This window comes from Helicoverpa zea, chromosome 4, assembly GCF_022581195.2.
Source record: "Helicoverpa zea isolate HzStark_Cry1AcR chromosome 4, ilHelZeax1.1, whole genome shotgun sequence".
Lineage (NCBI taxonomy): Eukaryota > Metazoa > Arthropoda > Insecta > Lepidoptera > Noctuidae > Helicoverpa > Helicoverpa zea.
Window position 1 is genome coordinate 8,862,096 of NC_061455.1, and position 21,870 is coordinate 8,883,965.

At 37.7% G+C, this 21,870-nt stretch overlaps 1 protein-coding gene across 1 annotated transcript; it reads right to left on the reverse strand.

Annotated features, from left to right (window-relative positions):
- Positions 1 to 10,115: 10,115 nt before the first annotated feature.
- Positions 10,116 to 13,803, reverse strand: LOC124629687. The gene is made up of 2 exons (XM_047163199.1): positions 10,279 to 13,803; positions 10,116 to 10,220 (listed from the first exon to the last, which is right to left on the reverse strand). Exons 1-2 carry the CDS (start codon positions 13,801 to 13,803, stop codon positions 10,116 to 10,118), a joined length of 3,630 nt encoding a protein of 1,209 aa, XP_047019155.1.
- Between the last annotated feature and the right edge of the window lie 8,067 nt (positions 13,804 to 21,870).

Below are 21,870 nucleotides of genomic sequence, written 5' to 3' on the forward strand. Positions count from 1 at the left end.
TAGTGGGCGTTCAGCGTGACTGGCCGTATTTCCACTTTGTATGAATATGCAGCAGCATACTGGCTATTCATTTTCACTTCGCGACTGCGTTTGTGTCGGAACGCAACTTCTAATAGTTGGAACTGAGTCTGAGATTTATTATATTTCTGTGAGAACTTGTGGGGAGTTGGTGAAGAGTAATATTAGGTATATATTTTCTTTTATTTATATAAACTCTTTCTGTTACTAAGATTATTATGATGAACTTAAATTCATGTTGAATTACAAAACAAGAACTAGGTACTCAAATTACTTTTGAAATGGGCTGCAACGTTGAAAATACAGAAGATTTGAATGCAGCTTGCATTTAGAACTTTTTTCAATAATAAAACCTGTCTATAGCATAAATACAGGTTTGTTAAACAAACAAAAAGTAAATAAAAACGATATATTTTTCCGCAGAAGTCATTTCGGCGCCTTTGTTAAAATTTCGGTGACCGTACGTGGTCCCCACTGTGGTTGCGTGTCGTAATTACGCGAAACGTATTTTCAGCTACAAAATAATATTTTTGTTGGCACTCACAATTTCTCTTTTAATTTAAATCAGTATTTAATTGGTGTAATGTACCTGCAAATTAATTCATTTGATTAAATTGTCATGTGCATAATTGGCTTTGGTTTGAACATTATTACTCGCATTTTCACCTTAATATCATAATTTTTAAATATGATGCTGTGGTTATGTGGCTCTACGAAAAGTTTTGCTGAAATTCATTTGACAGATTGAACATTTAAATAATAATTTTATGATAGTACTGAAGCAATTTTCACAACGCAACTTGATTGGAACATGACTTCACGAAGTAAATTGATGCTTCTTTGTATAAATGAAAAAAGATCTTGTAGTAGTGTGGTGTTACAAGTATTAAAAATCGACACTTCCACAAACATACTGCAATTTTTAAGAAAACTTCTACGTTATTAATCTTTGACTATACTGCAAAATATACAAAACATTCGTGTAAAATATAAATGAATAAACGAAGCGCTCTTCATCCCAGTAACATGCATGGAATAGGCAGAGATGGACCGACGCCAATAATCTCCTTTGTCCTATGATTAATTTGAAACTGACCCCGATAATCGGCGACCCTATTCCATTAATCGAGAGTAAATCGAATACCAGCTGTATCGGTATAATTGAAGGTTTTATATTCGATATTAATCCAAACCTTTTACCATATCGATTTGCAGTGGACTTGTAGGTATCGAATCGGCTCTGACTTTTTGTTAATAAATAACACTTCATGACTATAATGTCGCGTTGCTTTTAATAAGTTGTGGTGCTCCTTTAGTTGCATAGAGAATACTACCCACTAAGTACATCAAAACTTAATGTTCCTTCATAACATTAGTGTGGGACCACTATAGTTTAATGAAAATCCACCTACACGATAATATGTGCATCCTACGCCAATATTCATTTTATGCATAGCTTTACTCATTTATGCACGCGCCATTTGTTTGTATAGACTAAATTACTATGCACGTCACAAATCAAAGTTGCAAATGGATATTCACGTACACTATAACAATTCACGCGCAATTTTAATAAATGTTAAAATTATCTGGAGCTCTGCACAACAGAGATGGGACCCCCATTTTTCTCACAGCTTACCGAAATACAGCCCTTAGATGACCTCCAATATTTCATCTGTGTAGCCATGGTCCCTAATCTACTCTTGCAGTGAAGATAACCTGGCTTACCCCACCATCTACTGGGAAGCACAGGATAATCTAGTAATATTCTTGAAATAATTATCTTATGTATTACTTTACTTAAACTTCTTCTTACGACTGAGCTTCATATCTGATCACCTAATAAAGCCAAGTGTCAAAGTTTTCTCAAATCTGCATGGCGACTGTTGACATGGAGCTTTGTACTTTTACGTTCTTACTTACCTACAGGATTACGCATTCCTTAGAAAACATCGTTGCCGCTTTGTAATTGCCGCTTCCCGGCGTTCCGCACCCCTATACGAAGTTTTGCAGCTTACATTTAAATTGAATTTGATTTTGCTCGGATATAATGTAGCATTATTCCAATTTCTGCGCTGCGTACCTACAAATTGTCGAACTCATTCTGTTACCAAATGCGTAATTTCGAAATTCACAATTAGGTACCTATAACCACTATGTTATATTGCATTTCCTCCTAATCTATTTTGAACACGGTAAAATTGCGGTGATTGACAACTTACCATTCCATTTTCAGAGCAGTTCGTTCTATTTCGAAAATAGTTGCCACTCGAAGGTCAGTATGAATCAAAGAACAGCAATAAATGCTTGGAGAATCAAAAACAATAAAATTCTCCTTCTTGCAAGCAATCACTCACGATAACAAAAGAAACAAATGTATCTATTCCTATATTCAAACTCATTTGTTTTATCAAAACTACGGCTATTATTTCTTAGTAAGTTATCAAGTAAGTATCGGTAGAACGTGCCATTAAAAGTTGTGCACAGTCACTATTGGAGATGCAAACCAATGAACCGCTCCGAGTGTTTTCAACTACATTTTCTTGCTCAAACTAATATCAGCGAAGAAATATAATAAGGCTTGTTGAGTTGAATATTGTTTGTTTTCTCCGAAGGGAGGAAGTTCACCGGTGTCTGATTCTCGCAGGACCTGTGTTATGGGCTCCTATCATTCCCCCTTGCCGGTCGAATGGTCACGTAGCTCATTTGTACAACTAAGTGATCACCTGGATAAGTATCTAACTTGATAGACAGTAGTTTCATTTCGTGCAACAGTGATTTTGTACCATTTCCTTTGTGTTCCGAAATATTTATGTTCAGAATATATTGGCTGTTAATTTTGTATGTTGAATGATTATTTAGAAATATTTCTTTTTCTTTTTCTTCTTCTACACCAATTTATTTTTTTTATAGAAACACTCGCGTTTTCTTCGACAGTAAATTCCGTTCACCGTTTTGTTATACCTTAACCTATACATAATAACATTCAATTTGTCCTAGTATTTTGTTCAACTTGTAGTTCTTTATAAATGGCACAAATCCCTAGATTATTCCTTGTTCCTTCATAGCAGCGAAGTTTACCGAACTAATCCCACAATGCCGACGCGTATAGAACGCATTATACGTATAAAAGCAGCCGCGACTTCGAAACATCTGTAACAGTGACCTTTGACCTAACGCGTTTTACTTTCAAACAAGCTTTTTGTTTATAAACTCTTTGGAAAACTATGTAGATTGCTTCTGAAAAAGTTGTGAGGCTCAATTAGGAAAAGGATATAGGACCAAAAACATGAGCTTTTTAATGTAAGCAATTCTAAAAGGTAGGATAATTTTGCCACTTTATGAGATTCATACACTACCTACAATAAACACAGTAAATTCAGAATAGTATGGTCGATATCAATACACGGACTCCCAATTACATTCGACTAAAACTCGATCCGTTATATCACAGGATACCTTGCCTCAAACTAAGTTCAATTCCAGGTGAAGTATCATGTTTATTATGTGTATATGCATAGACATTTTACTGAGAAAATGGATAGGTGCGACTCAGATTAATTAAATTTTCTGGGAATCAACTATTTATGGCACGTATACCTACTAATAAGATTGACCAAACTCTATAATTTGTGACAATACAACCCTTCGCCTTTTGATAGTAAACGCTTCTCCGTAATAAAAAGCTTAAAACAGCCTCTAGATTCCTATCTATATCCAAAATCAACTAAATCTGCTCAGATATTACACAGTGAAAACTTAACTATCAAACACATAGAAATCTTTTCGTACCAACAGTACCTACATCACCTTACCGAAAAAAACAAATGTACACAAAATTCAGGTAGCAGGTACCTACCCGTATATTCCAAGCTTTACGTTACTGGCTGTAGTTAACCATACTAGACAACTCAATTGACGAGCCGGTGGAGAATCGTCTGCCTTTTGTGTTCGACTGTATCAAATATTTACATCTTGTATAAAATGCCCGCATTGGGAATATTTTCCTCCCTAACTGGTTTTAAGTGGTTGCTTGAAGGTTTTTATTTTATCAATCATATCTGTATCTTTTCAAAGTTACAAAAGGTAGCAAATTAAATTAACTTTGAAAGGGCAGTTAATTAGTCATAGATGGTATTTCTCACGAAAAAGGGTGAGGCACAGGCCCGCCGTAAGCGGGCGTGCAGCGCGTGCACAGCACGCGGGCGGCACGTCCTAGGGGGCGGCAAATCCAGCGAGTTATCACGTAATATTTAAAAAATACAATATCTTTTTACTTATGATTTGATTTCAATATTTCCGAACACAGCAATAGCGCTAAGAACTTACTTACACTGCCAGTTTCAGTTAGGTACATCTGTTAAAAGGACATTTTCAAAATAAAAGATTCTTAACCAGTGGCGTAGCGCGCGGCAAATGCTATTTAGGGGGCGGCAAAATTAAACCAATAAAATTTCGGAAAAAGCCGCCCTAGCTTTGGTCGTCTCCTATCAATTTTGACTGTTTCACCCTTTGCATCCCCAAAAAAATTCGCGCTCGCTGCGCTCGCGGCTCCATGTCAGATTTCGCATTTTATCTTAGTTTAATTGTTGAGGCATTCAATTCCGAAAAAATATTTTTCGCGCACGTCCGTTATGGCTTTTTATGATATGTTTACTTCAAGAAAACTCTAAGGAAAAAATTGCGCTCGCTTCGCTCGCGGCTTTTGCACTTCACTTCTGTGCATGTCTTACTTTTTGACTTTGCTTTGTTAATTTACAGTGGTTTTTATTTGTTTTGTTCTTAGACTAAAAAATTTTCGTTACATAATTCTTCCTTACATATGGCATGTGTCTTATAAGTTGACTTTTCAACGGGAAACCCACCAAATAGCATATTTTACTGAATTTAAACATTGTTATAGATATTTAAGTGCGTTAGTTTAAGTTAATCACAATCTTTCAATACATAGAGGCCACTTGGGTAATGATTGCACTGCATTGATGCCCTAAGCAATTGCTTAGTTTACTTATGGGCTAACCCAGGACTGCTTAGGTTACCTACTCTGAACATTTCAAGTACTTAAATAAAAAGTTATGTGTAATGTATGTTATGTATTGCAATAGTTATTTATCCAAAAGTAGGTGGGTTTTCTGCAATCAGAGCGGTGCATGTACAAATTTTTTTCTGTTGGACTGTAACATGGATATGAATGGGCGGAGGGGGGGGGGGGGTCCGGACCCCCTGTATCCGCCATATTTTTTGACAAAACGTATGTAGTCGTAGGGCGGCATAATCAGTTTTGCACGCGGGCGAACAAACAGCTAGCGGCGGGCCTGGTGAGGCATACTTGTGTATGTAAACGCATATACATATTGTCTTTGTATGCGTAAGCTCAGGAGCGCTTTGTAGAAACCAACTCGCCGAGTAGCATACTAAGACTATGTGCATGTGCTCGCAAGTAGAGCTGATCAGTTTTTGTGAAATAATACATCTCTAATTATTGAAGCTCGTAGTAAAATCTACACATATATAGATTTTAGCAATAAGTTCCACTTTTTTCTGCTTCAACTACAATTGTCATTTATAGTTATTTCCTAATGTAAAATGAATCTCAAGTATTTATCAATCCTACATAGTTAGTAAGGCAATATATATAAAACATTTAAATGTAAAGACCCAGAACACATTGCCTACACCTGGTAATATCTCGGTAACATATTTCTAAACCAAATGAGGCACACGATTCAACCATTTATCATGAGACCTATCATTTTATGAAGACATTTTTATTTTTTGTGCCCCTTTGAAAGTTTCAAAGTGGAATCTTGTTATAAAGTACTTTTTTCTTCGAACGATGACTGAGATTAGATATAAAATAAGTTTATGCATTAGCATAATATACTTTAAAATAAAAGGGGTACTTGTTATTTACATTTCACTTTGTAATACTGATAAATCGAACACCATCAGGAAGTAGATATCATGGGTACCTATGTTCTAACTAGAGTAATCATAAACAATAGTTGGAACTTAGAAGAAAAGAATCCCAAGAATGTATAGCTCCTCAAATAAATAAACAAATGAACTGAACTGACAGGCTGAATGAATGCTGCTGAAATTAATCCAACTCCTTACAGGTTTTCCATCCATCCTCTTTATCCATCACCGATTTTATATAAAAGCTGAATAAGCCCAAGGATAAACATAGATGAAATTAGTTCTATGGCGAACGGAACTTCTGCGTGGTGGTACACTAGAGCGCCTACACAGAATATAGTAGCAATCTATCAGCGTCCCGTGATTGTGTGTAGTGATAAACGGTGATCGATATGAGCTTAATAAACCGCATGCCGACGTCTGCGCACTAAATCTAGGAACAGCTAACTATCTTAATTCCGAAGACATATATGCCACTATATATTTAGTTTGGGACAGATGCAACTTGCGGAACACTATTTGTAGTGTTCTGTGTAACATTGTTAGCAATAATAGGAGCATTGCTTGAACAAGCTTATATAACGTTCTAATCCCTTTTCGGGTAGAAACCCTAGAAACTACTAGTTCGTCGGGGCATTATCATATTAAAAATACAGCGGAAGAATTTTTACGATATTTAAGGATCGATTCAGTGTTGTACTGAAAGAGTTTTATATCAGTAGTCTTATACAGGTGGGTGGATAATGCCAAGGTGTATTTTCCATTCAACAAGGGTGGGAATCTATCCTATACATATTTCTTTAGGTCTTCCACTGTTTAACAAACAGATTCATTTTGTAAGAATATCGCAGTAATTGCGTTATTTCGGTTTTTATACAAAGTAATATACGACGGACTCCAAAATTCCAACCCGACCTTGCGACTTTGTTTATGTTCAAAAATATACCGGAGACTGGTTTGTGTTCAGACAGCTATCAAATCCTTATTATTTTGTTTTTTCTGGTGAATTATATTATTGAAGTTAATTTTTGGTTTTACCCCTGAGTCAGCGCTTAATTTAAACCTGATATTGCTGTTCTTTTTTGCTTTTGGGTTCACTGATCCCATACACGACCAAAGAGTTTTTAGTACAGAATTCTACCTGAAACAGGTTTTTAGGTATTTTTTTACAATTAAGTATAATCTTAAAACCTATGGACGTGGATCACACCAGACAAACAAACAAGAAACCAAATAGATTATATTATGAGTACCTACCCAAAGCTTTTCCAAAATATAGAAATCTTAAATAACAACACTTTTGCAAGCGATCATCGACTTGTAAGAGCCACAATACAAATTAATATAAAGCAAAAGAAATGCAGAACAAATTTTGGTAGAGCCACATCCTACTTATCAAACCTACAAAACCAAACAAAGTACTTATCAAATCTAACGAATAAAATAGAAAATGTATATTGGGAAGATGTTGACAATATAGAGACATTCTACTCAAAATTAGAAACTTGTATACACCAAAGTTACAACGAAATTACTACAGAAAAACCGAAACAACATATAATATCAAACGAAACGAAAGAACTTATCAAAAAACGCTCAGAACTACTACATGTATCACGTAAGACACAGAAACAAAGAAAGGAACTATCTACACTCTTTAAAACTACAAATAAACAATTGAAACAAGATTACCAGGATTATAAGCTAAAAATAATAGAGAAAAACCTCCTAAAAACAGGAAGTCAGAAGAAAGCACACAAACAGTTAAACCAAGATAAAAAGTGGATATCAAGCCTACAGTCAAATAAAACTACAAAACCTTTACAAACACGTGAGGATCTAGTTAAAATAGCCTCCGATTTCTACAAAAACTTGTACCACGATAAAAACTACAACCACGAACAAGCATTGTTGCAAGAAGAGAGCCAGAGTTATAACTGGGAAATAAATAGTCCTATTCAACTTTTTAACGCTACTGAAATAATAAAAACTATTGACAAATTAAAGAACGAGAAAAGCCCAGGATTCGACAATATTCCTAACGAAGCCTTAAAAATTGGAAAACATATATTAACTCCGCACCTAATCATATTGTTCAATAAAATATTGGAAGCACAAAAGATCCCCCAAAAATGGGCGGAATCAAGAATAACTCTATTATACAAGAAAGGTGATCCAACGGATATTGGCAACTACCGCCCAATAAGTCTACTCCCAACAATGTATAAATTATTCGCAATGTGTCTAGAAAAAAGGATAGAAGTAGATATAGAGAAACACCAAACGAAAGAACAGGCAGGATTCAGACCAGGGTTCTCAACTATTGACCATATCCATACGCTAGAGCAAATAGTGGAAAAATATCAAGAATTTAAGACCCCGCTCTACCTAGCGTATGTAGATTATGCGAAAGCATTTGACTCCATATCACACGAGAGCATTTGGCAGGCACTGAAACATCAAAACATTCCGAATATATACATAAATATAATCAAAAACATATATGCAAAAAGCACAAGTCGTGTGAAGCTCGATAGACTAGGACCAACAATTTATATACGCAGAGGTGTGAAACAAGGAGATCCACTCTCACCCAAACTGTTTATTGCAGTCCTACAAAATATAATGAAGGGTTTACAGTGGGAAGGAAAAGGAATAGATATAAACGGCAAGTTCCTCAGCAACTTAAGATTTGCCGACGATATAGTCCTTTTCTCGACGTCATCAAAACAACTTGAAAAAATGCTTACAGATTTAAGTGACTCTAGCAATACCATTGGTCTACAACTAAACACCTCTAAGACTAAAGTAGCTACAAACAGTATACAAACCCCCATTATAGTAAACCAAACACCAATCGAATATGTCGATAGCTATATATATCTAGGAAAGCTCATTTCATTTAAAAACACACGGCATAAAGATGAACTAGACAGAAGAATTAATATGGCTTGGAAAAAGTTCTGGAGCCTGAAAGAAACATTAAAATCAAAACTTCCATTATATCTTAAGAAAAAAGTCATGGACTCATGTATACTACCATGCCTGACATACGGAGCACAGACCTGGATCTACAATAAATACACGAAAACAAAAATACGCACATGCCAGCGCTCTATGGAGAGAAGCATTCTAGGCCTAAAGCTCAAAGATAAACAAAGAAGCAGCGTTATAAGGCGCAAAACCAAAGTTATAAATGCGGTAACGCATGCAATGCGGTTGAAGTGGAAATGGGCTGGCCACATGATACGAACGAAGGGTGAACGATGGACGAAACTCGTCACAATATGGAAAGGTCCAACAGGCAAGAGAGCTAGAGGCAGACCTATAGACCGTTGGACTGATGATCTACGAAAGGTAGCAGGAGACAACTGGATGGATACAGCAAGAGATAGAGTACATTGGAAACAGTTGGAGGAGGCCTATACCCGAGAGGGGCCATGACTTAATATTAAATTTAGCATTATTACTTTTTTTTAACTTTTTATATTACGCATAAGTCAAACTTTTTTTTTTTTTATATATTTTAAAATACTTATGTAATAGGATTAAGTCAAGGAAACAAATAAAGGCTTATTATTATTATCTTATTGGTATTCTCTTTTTGTCTCCCTTTGAAGGGGTAATGAAAATCTAACCACACGGGCCGTGGCCAAGCGTGATTAGGGGATTAAGTTATTGAATATGTAGATGAAACGGAAGATGTAGTTAAAAATTTTCTTGTTATTCGGCAGGTGTTTAGTAGGACAGCTTTCTGTATGGTTTGGGATACGTGTTGTGGGATCTGTAAAATGTCAAGACTGCGTTTTAGGCTTTTTGGCACAACCCCCGTTGATGAAATGACTATTGGGACAATGTGGATGGTTAGCGCTTGCCATTGGCGTTTTAATTCTATTGCTAGATCTTGGTATTTGGTCAGTTTATCAGATATTGTGGATTGTACGTTATGTGTATTTGGGATGGCTATGTCGATAAGGTAGGCAATTCTATTGATTTTATCATATAATGTGATGTCAGGTCTATTAAAATGTATGGTTTTGTCAGTGATGATGGTTCTGTCCCAATAAAGTCTGTGGTTATTGTTCTCGAATATTGTGTTTGGTTTGTACTTGTAATAGGCTATTTTTTTTTGTCAATGAATTTAAGTTTATGAGCGAGATGCTGGTGGACTATTGATGCTACTTGATCATGACGGTGTTTATAATCTGTTTGCGCCAGAGATCTGCAGGCAGACGTAATGTGTTGAATGGTTTCAGGGGATGAGTGGCAGTGTCGGCATGCATCTGTGGGGAGGTTACGGACTCGCATTATGTGTTTTTGGTAATTGCGGGTATCGATGACCTGGTCTTGAATTGCCATCATGAAGGCTTCCGTCTCAGGGAACAGCTCACCACGCTGCAGCCAGGCGTTCGACGCATTCTTGTCGACATGGGGTTGCTGCAGGTCGTGGTAGTGCCGCCCGTGTAGAGACTTCTGCCTCCATGTGGCGATCTTCTCCTTTGCATCGGTAATTTTCTCATTCTTCTGCGGGTTTCGATCGGCTAGATTCAAGGGAGTTAGGTGGGTATCAGCGAGGGTTACAGTTTCGTGTAGTGTTGAGTGTTCTGAATGATGGTAGAAATATTGTCTAAGATTGGTGATCTGTCTATTGTGTAGATTAACAACGTCTATGATTCCCCTTCCGCCTTCACGTCTTGGGAGAGTCATCCTTTGCACACAAGATCTTGGATGGTGCTTCCGGTGAGCTGTGAGAGTGGTGTTTATGACTCTTTGCAGGTTAAGTAGGTCGCCTTGGGACCAGTTGATTATCCCAAACGAGTAGGTGAGGACGGGGATAGCGAAGCTATTAATGGCTTTAGATGAGTTGCGTGAATTTAATTGAGATCTGCTTATGGTATTTAGGCGGTGCTTAAATTTCTTTTTCAGGTTGTCTTTTGTTTCTTTTTGGTTGATCTGTCTAGCTTGTTGGAAGCCTAAATATTTGTATGTTGTGTGTGGTTCTAACGGTTCGATTATGTTGCCTGAATCTAGAGTGTAACTGTTTTCGGTTATTTTGCCGCTGCTGACAGAGAAGGTCTTGCATTTATCGATTCCGAATTCCATGTGTATATCGTTGGAGAAAGATTGAGTGATGTCTGCAAGGCGATGTAGCGAGTGTGTTGAGTCACTGTATAGTTTTATGTCGTCCATGTACATGAGGTGAGTAAGATTGGTGTGTTTTTGTGGTGTCTTAATGGTGTAACCGATTTGAGATTTATTCAGCATATGGGAGAGCGGATTTAGTGCAAGGCAAAACCACAGGGGGCTCAGGGCATCCCCTTGGAAAATGCCCCTACGTATCGGAATGTCGTTTGTAGCCGTAGTGTTAGGTCCTAATGTTTTTAAGGTCGTGGTCCAATGTTTCATGGAGTTCTCAAGGAAGTTGGTTATTTGTGGGTGTATTTTATAGCGATGAAGGATGTTTAAAAGCCAGCTATGCGGAACGGAATCAAAAGCTTTCTTGTAATCAATATACATTGTGTTTATATTCTTCTTCTTGCTGAAGGCAGTTTTCATGGCAACGGAATCTATTATTAACTGTTCTTTACAACCCTGGCTACTCTTGCGGCAGCCTTTTTGCTCCTCTGCGAGAATGTTATTATCTATAGTGATATGTTGGTGTAAAAGTTCTGCAATGCATCCTGTAAGTATTTTATATATTGTTTGTAGGCAGGTTATGGGACGATATTTTGCTGGATTTTGGTAGTCGCTATCCTTTGGTATCAGGTAAGTTAAGCCTTGCGTGACAAAGTGGGGCATAGAATTTGGAGTCTGAACGAAATTATTTATGTGGTTGTGGAGTAAAGGGTGTAGGATTGTAAGTTTCTTATACCAATAGTTGTGTATTCGATCACTACCAGGTGCTTTCCAGTTATGAGCTTTACAAAGAACTGTCACGAATACATCTATTGGTATATGATCAAATTGCATCGGTGTAATTTTATCAACTATGTCAGCATCTGCGTCTAACCATTCAGCGTCTGCATTATGTTGTACTGGCTCTGCCCAGATCCCTGACCAAAACCTATGAAGTTCCTCTGCGGGTGGTGTTAGTATCTCTTGTGCCTCTGTGCTTGTGTTATTCTGTGTGTTTGATGCGAGTGTTCTATAGAATTGCTTTTCATTATTAACAAATCGGGAGTTTTGTTTCTTTCGTAAAGTACAGGTAACATATCTTTTTAATCTACTACAAGCTGCATTAAGTTTTTGTTTGAGTGTGTCGAGATAATCATCATTGCTTAAGTTGGGTTCTTCATGTTGGGAGTGTATACGATATTTGTTTTTTATTATCTCTATTAGTAAGATTAGTCTATTGCTTCTAGTTCCCCTTGCATATTCAGACAGCCTAGCAATATCTCTTCTCAGAGACTCTATCTTTTTCTCTAGTCTCTTCTGCCACGCGGGTTTTCTTGTTTGTGTGGGCTGGGTAGGTAGAACAGATTCTCTGATTTTAGCTCCGTTACAGATAGCAGCTGTGTAGGCTGCACAATAGGTGATTGTATGTGTTGTTTCGAAATCTTGATCTCTTGCAATGTATTGAGGAAGTATTTTGGTGTTTATTACATCTACAATAACAGCTAGTCTTCGAGAGGTTTTTTGCTTTGGAATATAAGGTCGGTCGGTAGGACTAGTGTTACGAAACCTATCAAAAGTGTTTTTGAATTGATCTTTAATTTTCTCTAAATCATCGGTATCAGGTAATTGATTTTGATGAAGTTCTGGGTTCTGACTATCTGTTGGGAGGGAATGTGACTGCGTGTGTATTGATAGATTCAATTCATGTGAAGGTATATTTTGTAACAAGTGCATTTGTGTTTCTTGGGTGTCTTCTGACTGAGATGTGTGTGTTCCGTTTTGCGTTGTTGGCAGCGTGATATTTTCGTTATTGTAAGAGTTAATTTCCTGGGCAATCTCACTTCGTATTTCGTCGAGCCTCTGGTCGGTTATCATTTTGTTATTCAATATTACCCGTAGTTGGTCTGAGATTCTCTGTTCTGTTACACCACTTAGTTCTGGATGTTCTGTTATGACTGCCTGATGGAGAGGTTGACGATAAGCTGATCTATTTTGTTCCATCGCTGTTATTTTGTAGTAGTGTCTAATAATTGATTCATTTTGTTCAGTAGTCCATCTTCGTCTCTGTCCACCCACTTGCTGAGTGTTTGTGTGTATTTGTGTGTTTGTTTCTGTGTGAGATTGTAGTGTGCTGTTTGTTTGTAGATGAGTTGTGACTTCTTCCCTTATTTGGTCAAGTGTTTCCTGTGGCAGTAATTTATTTCTTACTATGGCCCTACATTGATCACCGAGTCTTTGTCTAGATGCTTGCATATCAGGGAATTTTAACGAGAATTCGGTATGGAGTTGTTGGAGATAAATTTTATTTGTATTCAGTTTTGTAGCTATTAGGTACGTGCGCCAGATGAATTTATTCATTTCTTCTGACCATCGTTTGCGCGCACGACTTGTGCCTGGGGCGGGTGCAAGCTCAGTGGCGAGTGCCTCCTGCACAACATCCTCAGGCGTGGGCGTATCAGATGATACATGTTGATGAAAAACTATACTTTCGGCATTTAAACTAACTGTGGAGGGGGATGATGATAGTGACGGGACATAAGAAGCAGTGCTTGGACTGAATGGTTCTAATGGGCTATTTATCCTATCTACTTCTTCGTCGGCTGTAGCATATTGCATGGTGGGAGCCCGCCTGCTCAACTCCTCACCACTGACGGATCGCATGCTGAGACACCCAGCGTCAGCTCCAGGTGTGCCCCGGCGATCGCCCCCGGGCAGCGGCCCTATACGTTTCTTTCTAGATCTGGTTTCCATATTGGAGGGGTTGGTTTGGGACCGTTAGTTGGAAGGGTGTGTCAAGGTGTTAGTGACTGATTTCGTACCTCCTGGCTATATTCCAGGGTTGGGTCTAGTTGTTAGGACCTCTATATTAATTGCTCATGCCTCCTCTAAGCCCCCCCACCGCGGCAAGGTGGTCCCTTGGGGGGGTTATTATTATTATTATTATAATCTTAAAAATCCACTAAAACGATCAGATGGAGCCTGTCAATTACAAAGTTTATATCTCAATTGTTCCTTATCAGTGAACTTACGAGTTCGCAAATCTTAAAAGATTAGAAGTTGAATTTCTTTCTGTCACCGGTAACCTACGCATTCAACATACAGAAAAAACAAAAGAGCTTCTACTTTGGACGCAAGACGTTCCCGGAATGACTAAATGTCTCGCCGTTCACTGTCGTCCCCTGACGTAGGTAAGAAAATTCGCAGATGACGTCAGATAAGAACAAATAATCCGGTCAACCCTTCCCGCAGTCTACAAGTGGTACTTTAGTGATATAACCATGGTAATGTAGACGAAAGTGGCGCGATACGAAACGAGGAAAAAAAATAATGCCGTTTTGTGTTTTTAGGCGGTCCCCGTAATGAGCTTCCCCCCAACCCTATTTATTTTATGAGTATTACAGACTTGAGGCTGAAAAATAGATCTTCTTGTTCTTTTTTTATTATTTATAGCTTTTTATTCAATTTTTGAAATGGTTACTTAAAAGCCTGACTTATTTAAAAGGTAAATTACATTGCCAGGTCGGTTGGAAGGATACACAGCAACTGTAAAAATCGTAATTTAAATATGTTACTGCATAAACATAGAAAACTCGTGATAGATAGTTATGCAGTAGCTTTAATCCAATTTACTTAATAAGTGTAGGTACTGATGAAATGTTTATTATCCTACATCATTACTAACATAAGTTCTACCCTCTTTAGTTTATTCTCCTCTCTCATTATTGTTAAGAAGTCAAACACGGCATTTTCCTAATGATCGTAGGAGTTTTCCTATCTATCCACCGTCAGAGTTCATCGTCGTGAACTATTGCAATCGTAGGTCGTTCAGCGCCGTTTGAGAATAGACCTCATATTGATATTGATCGTGCAAGTCGGCCGCATAATGAGAAACTTCTGTTGATGAGAACCCTCCCACTCTGGGAATATAATGAAAATGCTTTTCTTCTTTTTAAAGATGATATTGCCTGATGTTTTTCTTTTTTTTTTAATATCTAATACAATGCGTTAGTCTAAGGTAGGACAGTGTATAAAAGTATATATCTATTGAGCAGAGTAAATACCATCTACGAACTAAATTAACATATTCTGCCGTCCGCGGCCCATAGTAACTTTGTGGCATTATAATTTTAGTATAGAAAAGCAAATAAAGTCCATCCTCGAATTTACAATCGAAATCTCAGAGGATACCCGAATTCCTGATTCTAATGAAATCACAGAAATTAACACGACCGTTTGTGTTAGAGTCAGCTTGTGTACCATAAAATGGATATTTATAGGAAACGCACACGTTCTACATCAAAATATAACTATCTAATACAAAACTAATTCGTTCGTAGCTATAGTAGTAAAGGATACAATTACTACGCTATTACTGTACGCCCTTACACGCCCTTACGCTACGCTGTATGCCCTAGCTGCTTTAATACTAAACTACCCTTATATACACGGACGTATATTAAGCTAAAAAAGTTTTCAGTCACACTCTGGTTACAGGAACGAATCGAATATACGTCGCGTAGTGTAAAGTCAGTCAAGTGTTCCTCAGCGGGGTTATCAAGCGGAACGCTCTAGTTTCGATTCCCAAATCGATGCTATATCGATAAATCGAGTGGGTATCCCTGTTAGTTACATTCTCAAATGGTTTGTAAATGTCGCTTCAGTATATAAATAGTGGTGTAATCGTCATCAAAACACTTCGCTCAGCAAGAACTTCTAAAATCTCTCTTCTAAGGCCCAAAGTAGATACCACAATCACTGGTTAGCACTGTTTTCAGTTCAAACTATTTTGTCATTTAACAGCATATCCACTTATCCGTTAGCGTCAGGACCGCCGTCACAATTCTCCGATCCTCTCGAAATACATATAGAGAGTTGCTACCTAATTGCTACCAGCTACCATTAGTTGCTACCAATTGCTACCCTCGTGGTTTTGAAGATATTCAGCATCCAAAGGTGACAGCCATTCTGATATCAGGATGGCTGTCACTTTTCCCAGTGTGAAGAAACGGCGCAAAAGTATTGAGTTTTTTTTTCACCCAGAGTTGCTACCTAATTGCTACCCTCCGGAATTAAATTTTGGGCCACAACGATTCCCTGGATAAAAAGATATTTAAAAAATTAGTTTTTACGCCCTGCCAAATTAAATTAGCAAGCAGTTAGTTAATACAAATGAGTACTTTTGACGTAGGCGCTATCTATTATAATCCGACAGCTGATATAAATGCGGCCGAAAAGTGAACTAAAGCAAGCCGCCATCTTTGAACATCATTTTTGATTAGGTGTATTTATAAATGTTACCTGTTGAATGAAATTTCCCGAAATGCATGAAAAAGTATTTATTATAATTACCTCAGCCTTCGATTGTTAACACGAAATAATTCAAAATTTATTAAATCATGTCAGGGTATGATATACACTCTTTTGCAAAAAAAGCGGGCACCTATGCGATATCTTAGTTTTAAGGACTTTATGTGTGTTTCAAAGGGTTTTAATGATTGTAGTATGTTTCTAGCATCAAAAAGGTTAGCCAAGCATGCGTGAGAGTGTATTCTAAATTTGAATATTTTAAAATTGCTAAAAAATTGGTAAACCTTGTTTTGGACTAATCGCTGGCAGAATGTTCGTCGGTGTTTTGAAAATTTTTTAGTCCTTAAAACTAAGATTTCGCATAGGTGCCCGCTTTTTTTGCAAAAGAGTCTATTTTAAGTCAGTGACTGAAATAAAAATATTTTTTAATAAAATCAATATTGTTTTACTGTGACCAAATCAGTTCATGTTTTACGTAGAGTTGGGTATGATTTTTACACGACTGGCCTTACTGGATGTTTTCGTGTTATAGTTCGGCCATTCAGAGAATGCGTTCCTGACACGTCGCGATTGAACTGACGACGTAACTTTGCAATGGCGTTGCAGTTACGATAAAAATATTTTTGCTGGTTGTTTACCGTTTTAACAATTGAGGAGCATTAAAACAACATTATTATATCAATAATCAATGAATGTAGTTACGTCGTCAGTTCAATCGCGACGTGTCAGGAACGCATTCTCTGAATGGCCGAACTATAACAATCGAAGGCTGAGGTAATTATAATAAATACTTTTTTCATGCATTTCGGGAAATTTCATTTAACAGGTAACATTTAAATGTTCAAAGATGGCGGCTTGCTTTAGTTCACTTTTCGGCCGCATTTATATCAGCTGTCGGATTATAATAGATAGCGCCTACGTCAAAAGTACTCATTTGTATTAACTGACAGCTTGCTAATTTAATTTGGCAGGGCGTAAAAACTCATTTTTTTAATATCTTTTTATCCAGGAAATCTTTGTGGCCCAAAATTTAATTCTGGAGGGTAGCAATTAGGTAGCAACTCTGGGTGAAAAAAAAACTCAATACTTTTGCGCCGTTTCTTCACACTGGGAAAAGTGACAGCCATCCTGATATCAGAATGGCTGTCACCTTTGGATGCTGAATATCTTCAAAACCACGAGGGTAGCAATTGGTAGCAACTAATGGTAGCTGGTAGCAATTAGGTAGCAACTCTCTATATGTATCTCGAGAGGATCGGAGAATTGTGACGGCGCTCCTGACGCTAACACTTATCCGCTATCCAGTTGCATCAACACTATAATATTAAAAAGTATGTTCCTACTAAATTACAGTTAAACTCCGCTTTGGGGCCCCTAACCCCCTGACCAGTCACCATGATAGACGTTCACTACGGACCCGCCAGACATTATACCTACCGTACAAATTGGTCCAGCAATCGGTTCAATTGCATGAACATTGTTACAAGTGTCAAAGTGTCACGGCACTAATTGAAACCGCATTGAACGGAACGCATGCTGTTGTGACATATAATTGAACCAAACTCTGCAAAACGTGAGGTGAGTACCTACAGCTTATGGCTTCACAATGTACCCTTACTTCTAAAATACCCACAATGTTGTAGTTTGTGGTCACCATACCCTTTTCACTTTTATGTCGGTCGCTAGTTACTGCGTTTTCAGTTGGGCAATAAACTGCAGCTACACTTTTAATGGGTCACTTGTTAGTTGCGTTTTAAGTAAAAATATATGCTTAACTTTGAGCTTTGTCTAAGTTAAAACTTCACTCACCGCTGTCGATGTAGTTTTTACGTAAACAGTTATTTCGTTTATATCCGTATTGTACGTCATTCTCGTTTGATTACAGATGTCCTGAAGTTTACTACCCCTATCGCTACTGAAACAGTGCTGTTGCAAGTTGTGAAAATTCTTAAGTTGAATTATTTAACTAACGTCAGAATGGATTTTTACAAATCATAATCTCTATTTATCTGACAAATCAAATAATACTTATTATCGACAATACAAGCTGTTGATCTGCATCCGTGCCATAGTCAAGGAGGTTAAAATTAAATACGTAAATAATCGATTTGAATTACGGTAGGTGGGAAAAAGCTAATATGCGCTGCTTTTTTTGATGTTGTAATTTCATGGTATTTCAGAATTTAGCCCACGGTTAAACACAAATCATAACAGAATTGCCCCGCGGCCACAGTGTGTGCGTGATGGCAGCTATGTGTGCGTAGACAGAGAAAACTAATGTCTACGTGTGTGCGTGAGTGTCGATGTGTGAGTGTCTTATCTACGACATGACAGCGCGAGCGCGCGAGCGAGCGAGACCGAGTGATACGCGATAGCAATCATTTTACCTAAAGTTTCGAAAATCACCTTCATTATTGTCATTAACTTCGATTTACTTTACTTACTAATTTTTGAGCATAAATTTAACACAGATATCTTATTAACTACAGTAATAAGCAATACTAGTGCGCGAAAGAAAGTTCACTAACATGTTAACAGCTGATTGATAAAATGTTCGTTTTGCTTTATCTTTCAGCATAAAGTTTTCGCAGTGATTTAGTTTTTATTTTTGAATTAAATTGGTTAATAATTAGAAATTTTGCTTCCTTCTTAACGGTCTTAGGACCTTGGAACACGGAAATCTTATTAATGACGTAATACTAGTGCGCTAAAGGAAAGTTCACTGACCTGTTAACAGCTGATTGATAACATTTTCGGTTTGCTTTAACATTCAGCGTAAAGATTTCGTAGTAATTTTGTTTTTACTTTTCGATTAAATTACTGAAAGATGTGTTAGTTAAGTGTAGGCACGAGGTGATTCTTTCGGCTCGTAGGTATTATTGGCGTGGTTAAGAAATCAACTTATTTACACTAATAAAATTGATTAAGCTGACTACGTATTTACAAAATGTACAAATAAATAAATTACCTAGTTTAGTTACCCGGAGGTACTGTTCAAAGCTGTCACCTTCACACTCTTGGCACAATCGAGCACGACGAAGTAGCTGGTTGTCCTTCAGCTAACATAACACTATCACATTCGTTTTTAATGTGTCGAAAGCACTAAGTTAACGGTCCTAGCACATAAGTCTGTCACATGACCAGCATGACCCTCCGTGATGAGGGTTCCCGGTCGGTAAACATTTCCCGGAACATAGGTATGTACGGCTGTCATTGCACATCCTTGGCAGTCGTAACGGGTAGTCAGAAGCCAGTAAGTCTGACACCAGTCTAACCAAGGGGTATCGGGTTGCCCGGGTAACTGGGTTGAGGAGGTCAGATAGGCAGTCGCTTCTTGTAAAGCACTGGTACTCAGCTGAATCCGGTTAGACTGGAAGCCGACCCCAACATGATTGGGAAAAGGCTCGGAGGATGGATGGCTGTTAGTACACTGTTGTCACTGATGGCATACAGGCGGACCATCGCCACCAACTCGTGTTCGTGTAGTTTTCCGTCATCTCGCACTTTGTACCTACACGTCGCGGAATTCAAAGCGCACGTACGCAGCAGCGGCGGCGACATCAAACACACTGCTTGCCGTCGGCGCTTGTTTGTTCCGGCTTCAAGGGCACGCGGGGAGCGGCGAGGCGAGTGTGTGGGAGTACTCGCACTGTGATTGGGTGAATTTGGGTAGGCTGGATGATCTACGATTTTTATTGAACGATCGTTGCGTATGCTTTGTGCATGTATCGTTTGCGTTTGTGTGAGTGCGCAGCGCGGTAGTAAGGCTAGTAACACACGCGCCGAATTAAAGTACGGCTGGGTTACACTGACGGATATACGTAAATAAGAAAAAAACATGAAAAAATTACCTACCCATTTTTTCGTTGATTTGGGTCGAGAATCATTAGCATATTTACGTCCTTGACTATGGCACGGATGCAAATCAACAGCTTGTATAAACACCAGACATCCATGTATTTTGGTATTGTTGTTCCATTACGTTAAACAGAAAGCTCTAAAGCTTCTTCAATGTAAGTACCTCAGTAGTTCAAAATGTTCAAGTGCTGTATTTGATACTCGGTATAATAACATTACTGAAACAATATTATAATAGAATACCTACCTCATTATTGTGGAACTACTTAGTAGTCGCTCCAGTTGCTATCTTTTAAGTGGAAAATATCTAGTTGTTAGCACACTTGTTGTTAAAAGCTCTTTAAGTGGCACAATATCAATTTATATTTTGCAGCATGTATTTTTTCAAAAAGAGGGGCTAGCTACTAAGTAGGTACAGCCTTTTAATCCGAACCACTTTAATTAAACAAAATATTAAGATTTCTCCTAATTGTTTATTTTAATGTATTTAGTTTTAACCTCGTGGAAGTCGTGGTGGCCTAGTGGGCAAAGAACCAACCTCTCGAGTAAGAGGGCGCGGGTTCGATTCCAGGTCAGGCAAGTACCAATGCAACTTTTCTAAGTTTGTACGTACTTTCTAAGTATATCTTAGACACCAATGACTGTGTTTCGGATGGCACGTTAAACTGTAGGTCCCGGCTGTCATTGAACATCCTTGGCAGTTGTTACGGGTAGTCAGAAGCCAGTAAGTCTGACACCAGTCTAACCAAGGGGTATTGGGTGGCCTGGGTAACTGGGTTGAGGAGGTCAGATAGGCAGTCGCTTCTTGTAAAGCACTGGTACTCAGCTACATCTGGTTAGACTGGAAGCCAACCCCAACATAGTTGGGAAAAGACTCGGAGGATGATGATTTAGTTTTAAACTAAAATTATCCTTGGTTTTCAATTCCACTATCATAAAATTAAAGTTTCTCAATCGCTTCTGTGCCTGTCATTAGTCATTATTCCAAAACTTCGCAGGTGTTACACAAAGTTTTATTTTTGTTACAATCTCTAATGAGGAAGCTCGTTTTGGTAAAGTTTTGGGTTGAGTTATCCATCACACAAAATTTTGAAGACAGCCTTTCTTAAACTAATTTCTTTGAAATCTATTTATAATGAAACTTGTGGCCCTCCATACTAATTTTATAAAACTATCATTAAAAAGAACAAAAGTTAATGGTAAGGAAGTAGTATAATCTTATGATATTTTTGTGTATTAAGTACTTATTCAGAAATGGAATACTTACCATAAAAGAGTTTGGCGACGCAGACAATTTGTTTGCCCTTTCGCCCAGTATTTATGACGTCCATAAGTATAAATGAACTTACCATATAACCTTCAGTCGGGATATAGGACAACAATGATTTCATACATCTTTATGCAAATACAAAATCTTTTCCAAAAGTTCATTGATGTTTTGTTTATCTTCAGATGCAGGATGTAAAGCGAAGGATCAAACATCTTCTGTAGTTTATAGGCCCCCATGACACTATGGATGTCATCAAACCTAAACATATGACTTTAACCTTGAGCAATAGCCTTGAGCAATATTATATATATAATAATAATATAATATGTTTTGATCTTTACCACTTTATACTTTACGGCCGATATGTAAATAAGTTTGAGATA